Source organism: Babylonia areolata, chromosome 12 (genome assembly GCF_041734735.1).
Source record: "Babylonia areolata isolate BAREFJ2019XMU chromosome 12, ASM4173473v1, whole genome shotgun sequence".
In the NCBI taxonomy this organism is placed as follows: domain Eukaryota; kingdom Metazoa; phylum Mollusca; class Gastropoda; order Neogastropoda; family Buccinidae; genus Babylonia; species Babylonia areolata.
Genome location: NC_134887.1, coordinates 30,377,278 through 30,387,952, shown reverse-complemented (window position 1 = coordinate 30,387,952; position 10,675 = coordinate 30,377,278). Strand labels below are relative to the sequence as shown.

Sequence of the window (10,675 nt, the reverse complement as noted above, 5' to 3'; positions counted from 1 at the left end):
TATCTATGGAGTCACACACTATATCCCTATGAAGTCACACACACTATGTCCCCGTGGAGTCACATACACTATATCCCTATGGAGTCACACATACACTATATCCGTATGGAGTAACTATATCTATAACTAAATCTATGAAGTCACACACACTATGTCCCCGTGGAGTCACACACACATTATATCCCTATGGAGTCACGCACACTATATCCCTATGGAGTCACGTACACTATGTCTATGAAGTCACACATATGTCCCCGTGGAATCACACACACTATATCCCTATGGAGTCACACACTATATCTATGACGCACACTATATCTATGAAGTCACACACACTATGTCCCTATGGAGTCACACACACTATATCCCTATGGAGTCACGTACACTATGTCTATGAAGTCACACATATGTCCCCGTGGAATCACACACACTATATCCCTATGGAGTCACACACTATATCTATGAAGTCACACTATGTCCCCGTGGAGTCACACACACTATATCCCTATGGAGTCATGCACACTATATCTATGGAGTCACACACTATATCCCTATAGAGTCACACGCACTATGTCCCTATGGAGTCACACACGTACACACTATATCCCTATGGAGTCACACACACACTCCCTATGGAGTCACACGCACTATGTCACTATGGAGTCACACACACTATGTCCCCATGGAGTCACACACGCACACACTATATCCCTATGGAGTCACACACACTATGTCCCCATGGAGTCACACACGTACACACTATATCCCTATGGAGTCACACACACTCCCTATGGAGTCACACGCACTATGTCACTATGGAGTCACACACTATGTCCCTATGGATTCAAGGTTAACCTTGTTTGAGTCATCTCATAGGAGTCATCCTTTGCCCCCTAGGAAGCCCCCTTTGTCCCACTGGAGAAGAAGAATGAGAGAACATGAATGATTATAGTCGCTCCTCCCACGGAACACCTGCTGCCTTGCAGGCGGGGCCCTGTAAGGGTTCGCACACCACAAGGGGGGTGGGGGGTTTGGGGGTGGGGGTGGGGGGGGGTTCACTCCGCCAACGCTGTCCGTGGTGGGCATGTGAATGAATGCCGTGGCTCGAGCACTTGCTCAAAATATCACAAGCGAGTCACGAACTTATATATATCTATAACTCTGCGCGTGCAGGTACAACCCACACTGAACGTGCAGTGATATGAGCACACGCCGGCCGTCTGTCTGCTGAGGTGCAAGGGGAAAATTGCCCCTGCACACGCCGCAAAAGTATCTCAGTATTCTAAATTGTTGTTACTTTTTTTTTCTGTAATCACTGAGTTTGACCTGGGTATATTTACGGTTATATACAAACGTCTGTTGATTGGGGTTTTTTAGGGTTTTTTTGTTTGTTTGTTTTTTGTTTTTTTGTCGTCTTGTTTCTATTTAAAATATAAAAAAAAGAAAAAGAAAGAAAGAAAGAAAACAAAAAAGCGCTCTCCGTTACTTTAATAAAAAAAACAAAAAACAAAAAAACCCTGGGAAACAATGGTTGTAGAATTTCGTGCGCTTTTTCAAGAGTTCGTCTGCGACATTGTCATTATCTTTTACAAACTGGGCGAGGCGCTTCTCGATTCTTCTATTCGACCTTTCATCTCAAATGTCGTCTGTGGCGACATGTTGGACAGCTGGAATGAAGGCAGCACACACGTTGGCTTCCGTTCTTCGGCAGACGACCGTGAGGATCAAGGTCAGTTGTATGGTTCCAGGCAATCGCCGCCCTTTCTCAGCAACCATAGTGATGTCGTCTGCTCTCGGATGGACCAGTTGCCTGACGAGGTGAGTTATTACTGTTGAGAGTTATGACTGAAGTGAGTAATGGCTTAAATGAGTTGTCATGATTTGAAGAGAATTTTGACCGAAGTCAATTATGACTGAAGCGAGTATGAATGAAGTGAGCTTTGATTGAAATGGGTTTTGATTTGGTGTGAGTTATTTCATTAGAGTGAGTTATTGAAGGGGGTTATGACTAAGTTAGTTGACGTGAGTTATGACTGCAGTGAGGCAAAGGCTTGGAAACTGAATCTTCTCCCGAATCGTACTTTTGGCCGTTTTCGATAACTCTGAATATATGTGATAAAATTTATCGTTCCTGACGTTGTCAATGTCACTAGCTTGCGCCCGCAAATATCAGAAAATGGTGAGAACATTCGGGAAAGTAACAGGTTAAGCGTTTTCGTTTCACTTATTTGTTTTGCCTAACATCGTGCTCAGACTTCCGTGTGACTCGTGCTTTTAATTGTTGCACTTTGATTTGTTTAATGTCCCGTCACACATATCGGTAATTGAAGACATTTTGTTAAAGTATTTCAATGAATACATTTGAGTATTATCGGTTAGAAGGGGTGGGAAACGTGAATGAATGGAGGGTTGGGGGAAACCGGGAAAATGTTTCTTATCAATAAGATTCTTGTGTGAGGTAAGCTATCAGTTAAGCTCTCAGCTTTGCTGAAGATTATTTTTGTCAAAATTCAAGCAATTCAGTCTGACAACGTAATGACCATCATCTCTGTTGATAATCACAGGCCTTCTAGAGTAGGACCTGTTGGAGATAGGCCTTAGGCCGCTGTTCACGTCACTGCTCAAACTGACCTTTTGCACAAATCACACAGAAAGTGACTGGCCAGTACAGTCAGCGCATCCTGCCTGTGCCTGTGTGAATGACTGGTGTGAAAGCGCTTTGATTTGTCTCTGCACAAGATTCAACGCAGTATAAATATTCTTCTTCTTCTTCTTATCATAAGTTATCATTGTCATTTCAGCGGTTTCCAAACGGTGATTGCAGTGCCATTTCTCCTGTGCAGACTCCTTGTCCTGCTCAATATGTTTCTTTGCCGTATCTTTCAAGGTGACTGTCCTGTTCTGTTGGCTTTGATCTGTAGGCACTTTTTGCTCTGGATGCCGCCAGTGCTGCCTTGTAAGGAGATGAGGAGAGAATGGCTGATTTCCCCGTCCTAGACACCACCACACTACCGGCAGGTCTGAAACCAGCTTCAGTGTTCAGTAGAGCAGTCACTGAAAATTGCACGTTCAACACGAAGTTCATAATATTAGCCCTTTGTGTTCACCGAGTTCTGTGAAAGTCATGCTTACTGGGTGGCCGGAAAATTCTTCACCATACTTTGCTGTGCAGCCGCCTAATAGTGCTCGTCTATGGCGCATTGTATCATTTTTGCTGTCAGTGGCATGATGTGGTTTTTGTTATGTAACCAGTCCTGTCTGTGATACTTTTGAACTGGATACGGCTGGGCATTCTGCATTCAACTCGTCAGAATATATTGCATCAAATAGATGGATGTTGTAAAAATGTATGGATATGGCAATGCTATTTCATGATGTTGATGCTAGTACCTGTGTGGAAATGTTCACTGTACGTGATACAGCGCTGTATATTGGAAACTGTGGGGAAAGGGGGGAAGAGGTGAATGTATGGTTTGACCGGGGTTGTGAGAACAAGGAAAGAGTTGTCAAACGATGTCTGGAACACAGCATGCTGAACCAAGCGAGTCAAAAGTGAGACACGAAGCTCCAACTTAACAACAGTCTTTGGTTCATGAATAAATGAAAATTAATTCACATTTCTCCTTTTTACAGATTTTCAAAAGGCTGTTGCAAGTTTACAAATTAACACCAGAGTTTGCTTATATTTTTCAAGTCGGAAACCAAATTTCTTGGGATCCTATTTACTTCAAAACTAAACTGGAAGAAACACATTGATTCAATGGTGACTAAAGCAGTTAAAAGTTTAAATTTCTTAAAAATTGTAAGGCACTCTCCTTGGGGACAAGACTCCAAAATTCTTTTACATTTAGCGACATCTCTCGTAAGATCAAGATTGACCTACGGTCAAGAAATTTTCTTTTCTGCCCCGCCGACGTTCCTAAAGAAGCTGCGAATAATTGACAGTAAAGCTGTGAAACTGGCTTTAGGGGTACCTGTGCATACTAAGACCTCAGAAGCCTATAAGCTTGCGGGTATTCTACCACTAGATGAAATCAGAAAATTAAGTTCTGCTAAATATATTGTGAGATGTACAGCAGTGGATGATTTTGAGGAATTAAATATTAGGTCTGATATTGATTTTCCAAAAAATGCACAAAATAATTCAAATCTACAAACCATTCGCACATATGTGTCAGATATTTTAAATTCTTCAGACATTGATTTGCATGATATGGCACCTCGTGTTCTGGTGCCACCTGTCCCTCCCTGGGAGTTAACAAAAGCAAACGTCAACATATGTGCTTCTGACACAACAAAAGGAGAATCTCCACATATAATAGCAGCATCTGTCAGAATTGAATTAGAAGAAAATTTTGATTATCATTTAAAAGTTTACACTGATGGCTCGGTCCTGGATGATAGCAGTGCAGGATCTGCTTTTGTCATTCCTGACCTAAAAACAGAAAAATCATATTATTTAGGTAAGGGACATTCAATTTTTACAGCTGAATTGGTGGCCGTCCTTATGGCTTTAAATCATCTTGTTGATATACCAATCATAATAAGTAATATCCTATTTTGTGTTGATTCTCAATCTGTCTTAAAAGGTTTGCTCCTTTTTGAGAATAATCAAAGAGAAGATTTATTTTTTGAAATTAGGTATTTATTGCACTCCCTATTTGTGAAGGGTACAAATGTTGATTTTTGTTGGATACCATCCCACACTGGATTCCGTTATAACGACCAAGCAGATAGGGCAGCAAAAAGGGGAGCACAAAATCATATAGATAGTATAAAAGTATATTGCCCATTGTCATACAAGGAAATAAGCAATATACTAGAAAGAGACTTTTATAGGTGCTTGAATTCAAGTCTAAAACCTCGTCAGTTGACTCTCTCAGACTTTGGTCCGATTCGCAGACCAATTCTGAGCTTAGCTCTCAGACTATTATCAAATTCATTACGGACCAAGTATTGTTCTAATGTCAAGTGTATATGCTTTAATAACCTGACAATTGAGCATATAATTTTTCACTGTAGCTTGATGAAGCCTTTTGTACACGAAAGTGTGTCTTCACAAGTGACTGAGAACGTTGATGTTTTTGACTTTTTGCATTCATTATCAGTTGTTTCGCTTGTCAGTTTAACGACTTCTCTTTTACGAAGTCCTTTAAGTAATTTCCTGTAACTGTATTTAGAGGGTTTTTTTTTGTTTGTTTGTTTGTTTGTTTGTTTGTTTGTTTTGTTTTTCTTTCAAATTTCACCCACATTTTTACCCTCATTTGCCCAGTTTCCCCAAACCCTCCATTCATCCACATCTCCCACCCCTTCTAACCGATAATACTCATTCATAAATACTTTTACAAAATGTCTTCAATCACCGATATGTGTGACGGGACATTAAACACAAAAATTCCTTCCTTCCTTGCTTATCTTATACAAACATTTGTTTCAGAAACGAAACAAGTATAGACAGAAAGTAATCAAACCCCTAAAAATTAATGTACACCAGTCAAACATGGAGCTCCACAGGGGTTATATTTTAGGGCCAGTTTTATTCTTTACTTATGTCAGTGACTTGCCTTGTATCATGAAATGTAAATCAAAATGTTTGCAGATGACACATCATTTCATTCAAGCAATTCTGCAGATGCCTGTAATCTAGAAGATGAACCTAAGATAGTATTCAGAGACTAATGACTGGAAACAATTAAATCGCGTGTTTTTAAATTCACGGAAAACGGAGTGCTTGTATGTATCCGCATAAAAGAAAAGAAAGAATGAATAATAAATTCAAACTACCTCCTTTTGCATAAACAGAATTAAGAGGTAGACTGACATACAATTCTGGTTGTCTTTATTGAAAAAGGATCTCTCTCGGACTGACCTTGCGCCCTGCTTTGGAAAACGTCTCTCAAGGAAAACACTTCAGCTAGTAAAAATAAAAGTATATTAAAAAATCCTTGACTTCAATCCGCGAAAGCTTTTTTTTCTATACATATGTTTTGGCAGTCATCGATTGTACGTCAGTGTTATTGGACAACTGTGGCAATACGTACATAATATTTATTCACCATATGTTTGAAAGATCATTGAAAGTTGTTGAAGTCGAACTTCCTGCCCCTGTGGATTATATACAACTTGATACATTTTCGTTCCGCAACTGGCTGTTCTTCAACAAGGCTTTTTGCATGCATAGTATCACAAATGGAAATACCCACATAACTACTACAGACTCTTTTAAAAGAATGACCACAGACACGACTATATAATTTTTTTTTATATGTTATGTACACCGATGCCTAGAAATAACCTTCGCAAATCCAGCTTCCTTGACTGTGGTGTAAATTCATGGAATGAAGTTCGCTCACTTTAAACAGTATAACGAATAAAACCTCACTGACAAAAGGATAAACAGAGATACATGTCAATATATGTCGGTCTAAACTTAAACAGTATTATGAATAAAAGCGGGTGAAAAGATCACCTCATTGACAAAACGACAGACACAGATACATACATGTCAATATCAATCGGTCTAACTTTAAATTAAACAGTATTACGAGATTTAAAAAAAAAAAAAAAGAAGAAGAAAAAGAGTGAAAGAATCACCATATTGACAAACAAAAAAAACACATGTCAATATATAATGGTTCTACCGCTTCATGTATTATTCTGAAAGGTTAACATGCGTGCGGTGACAATGTATTTGTGTTGTCGTGCTCGAGGGGGTATATATATATATATATATATATATATATATATATAGATAGATAGATAGATATAGATATATATATATATATATATATATATATATATATATATACACGCATTCAAACTCAGACAGACATGTAACATTTTACGTGTATTTTTATGTGTGTGTGTGTGTGTGTGTGTCTGTGTCTGTGTCTGTGTCTGTGTGTGTGTGTGTGTGTGTGTGTGTGTGTGTGAAATGGGGCGGCTGTCGCGTGGAAGTGCTGTGTCTGCATGTGTGTGGGTTTTTTTTTCCTGGGAAGTGTTAACTTTGCTTCTCAGGCCCAGTGTCGTTGTTAGGAGGGGTGGGTAGATGGGTTTCTTTTTGCCCTCCCAGGAAAACAGTGCTTTGGCGATGTTTTATTCCCTGTAGTATTGTTGCTTTTTGTGGGGTTTGTTCGGTATATTTTGGTTGATGTGGATACTTATATAGCGCCTATTCTCGGTCAGAGACCAAGCTCTAAGCGCTTCACAAACACGGGGTCATTTGCACCACAGGCTGCCTACGTGGGTAGAGCCGACTGACGGCTGCCACTGGGCGCTCATCATTCGTTTCCTGTGTCATTCAATCAGATTTCAGACGCACACGCATTCAAACTCAGACAGACATGTAACATTTTACGTGTAAGACCGTTTTTATTTATTTACCCCGCCATGTAGGCAGCCGTACTCCCTTTTCGGGGGTGTGCATGCTGGGTATATTCTTGTTTCTATAACCCACCGAACGCTGACATGGATTACAGGATCATTAACGTGCGTATTTGATCTTCTGCGTGCGTATACACACGAAGGGGGTTCAGGCACTAGCAGGTCTGCACATATGTTGACCTGGGAGATCGGAAAAATCTCCCCCCTTTACCCACCAGGTGCACCGAGATTCAAACCCGGGAGCCCCAGACGCTTTACTGTCACAAATTGTCCCAGCCCTGTCTTCCTCTTATCTTTCACACACAAAAAAGGTCTTTATTCATTTTGGTGGTTGACATACATATATAGAATGTGTAAAAGAGACAGGTGTAGATTTAGATAGATAGACAGATGTGTAGAGTGAGAGGGTGAGGGAGAGAAAGATAGGTGGAGAAATGACAATGTGGGTGAACTCGTGCCGATTTACGATGTGCCGGCTGATCGCAAGATACGAGGAGACAAACGACGCTCTGAGAAACAAACACAAAGGGGACTCACCGACAACAAACTTATGGACGCACAAACAATTATGGACGAAGTAGATAATCACAAACAACATATAAAGTGAGAGAATAATAAACGCACATGCATGATAAACGTTATGTGCAAATAACGTTGTAAATGAATTAATGAACACACACACACACACACACACACACACACACACACACACACACACACGTGTGTGTGTGTGTGTGTGTGTGTGTGTACATTTATGTGTGTATGTACATACATATATAATATAGCTCTGTGTGTGTCTGTGTTTATTAATGTTTATGTGCTTTTTTCATTCATTTATTCATTAATAGTAATGATAATCTGTATTCATCAATATTTATGTATTTTGTCATTATTTTCTTATCATAATATTCATTTACTTATCATTGATAATGATGATAATAAAGGCATTCATATAGCACTTACTCATGTCTAATGATTAGCCAAAGTGCTCATTCTTCTGTTTAAAACTCTTTTCCCTTGCTCTCCCCCCCGCCCACACACACACCCTCCCCCCACACACATTGTTTATACGCGCGCGCGCGTGCGTGTGTGTGGTGTGTGTGTGTATGTGTGTGTGTGTGCGCGTGTGCGTGTCTGTGTGTAAGAATAAGAAGGGTTTCATGTGTGCCACACTCTCTGAACAACAATGGAAGTTTTCCTTGCCAGATGTTGGGCAGAAAATGTGAACTGGATTTTTTATTTCATAATTCAATGGTTGCTAGAGATCAGTCAAGAAATAGACGCTGCAGGCAGACCATGGTGTATCAACAAGTCAGTGTATACAGGGGCAGGAACAGTTTGCTTGGTGGAAGCCAGTGTATACAGGGGCAGGAACAGTTTGCTTGGTGGAAGCCAGTGTATACAGGGGCAGGGATAGTTTGCTTGGTGGAAGCCAGTGTATACAGGGGCAGGGATAGTTTGCTTGGTGGAAGCCAGTGTATACAGGGGCAGGAATAGTTTGCTTGGTGGAAGCCAGTGTATGCAGGGGCAGGAACAGTTTGCTTGGTGGAAGCCAGTGTATGCAGGGGCAGGAATAATTTGCTTGGTGGAAGCCAGTGTATACAGGGGCAGGAATAGTTTGCTTGGTGGAGCATCAGACTCATGACTCCGAATGTCCTGGGGTCGGGGGTTCGAACACGCTGAACATTTCAGTGCTGGGGAATTTCCCACCGGACTTAACCTTGGTTCTGACTCAATTCCTATCAGGTCTTTCGAGACTGTAAACCGAGGTTCCGTCTGTGTCAACGCTCGCATAACATCTTGCGCACATGTAAAGTCCCATCGCCATCTTCGGGAGGAGAAGGCCAGTTTTGGCCTGCTTTTGGCCGATGGTGTGGATGACACGTAGACACATAGCATAGCATAGACAAAAATTTGGCGACCTTAAAGGTTGGACTTTAAAAAAAAATCGCAAAAAAATCCCTTCACCATTCCAACCCCATCTCCACCCCTCAAAAATGCCTGAGGCATTGACAGTGACACTGCACAAAGCTGTGACGTTTTGACGCTGATACACTTCCCAGTTCTTGTCCGAGAGACTGGGAACTTGACGAGTGTCAAGTTCGGAAAAAAGCTTTTAACAAAATTCGTGAAATGCAAGATATGAAATCTGGCTGGCTAAAACTGTATTTAAAATGTTTCAGGCGGGCGCAATAGCCGAGTGGTTAAAGCGTTGGACTTACCATCTGAGGGTCTTTGGGTTTGAATCTTGGTAACGGCGCCTGGTGGGTAAAGGGTGGAGATTTTTCCTATCTCCCAGGTCAACATACGTGCAGACATGCTTGTGCCTGAACCCCCTTCGTGTGTATACGCAAGCAGAAGATCAAATACGCACGTTTAAGATCCTGTAATCCATATCAGCGTTCGGTAGGTTATCGAAACAAGAACATACCCCAACATGCACCCCGCCTCCCCACACACACACACACCCAGGTGGGCAGGTGGGTGAGCAAGGGGGTGATATGGTGGTATGAGTGAGCTGATATGAGAGGAATCATCTCTTATTAATATATACTTGCCCGTATTGATACGCTAGGAGCTGGGAAGATAATGTTTAATTATCTACCTTTGTAGTGCGACATGTATGTACAACAGATGTACAGTTTCCTCTCCACTTTGCGGCTTTGTGAATAACAATACAAATATCCTACCTCTCCCTCTCTCTTTCTTTCTCTCACTCCCAGAAACAATTAAACAACACCATTTCTCAACCACCTTCAAAAAAACATTGCCTTTCCCACCTTATGCCATAATGTGTTACGTAAATCGCTCATTTATTGATTGATATGCGTACGGTTGACTGAGAACCTCCCTCACCCTCCGTCCCCCATTCTGGTCTGTGGTGTGCTGTGTGTTGTGTGTGTTTCTTTATATATATATATATATATATATATATGCATTTTACTGACACCATGTTTGTGCTTGTATGTACGTGTGTGTGTGTGTGTGTGTGTGTGTGTGTGTGTGTGTGCTTAATTATTTTATTTTATTTTATTTATAAAAAAATAATAATAATTGTCTGATTTTGTCCCCTCTGCTTTGTATACATACTAACACCATGCTTTATTATCTTTTTTTTTAAACTTTTATTGAATATTGTGTAGTGTAGACACTATTCAGGGCGGGGACTGGATGCAAAAAAGCAAACCAGTGCTTTTCTGTTAACCTCGAAATAAATGGCTTTGTCTTGTCTTGTCTTGTCTTGTCTTGCCTGGTCTCTCTCTCTACCTCCGTCATCCCCTCTCTCCCTCTT

At 40.9% G+C, this 10,675-nt stretch overlaps 1 protein-coding gene across 1 annotated transcript in view; it reads left to right on the top strand.

The window, feature by feature from the left end:
* The first annotated feature begins 1,656 nt into the window (after positions 1-1,656).
* The window catches only part of LOC143287890 (proton-coupled folate transporter-like), a 19,032-nt gene continuing 10,013 nt past the window's right edge, over positions 1,657-10,675 (top strand). The window contains exon 1 of the mRNA XM_076596130.1: positions 1,657-1,729. Within this exon, the coding sequence (XP_076452245.1) occupies positions 1,657-1,729 (73 nt within the window). The remainder of the gene's footprint in view (positions 1,730-10,675) is intronic.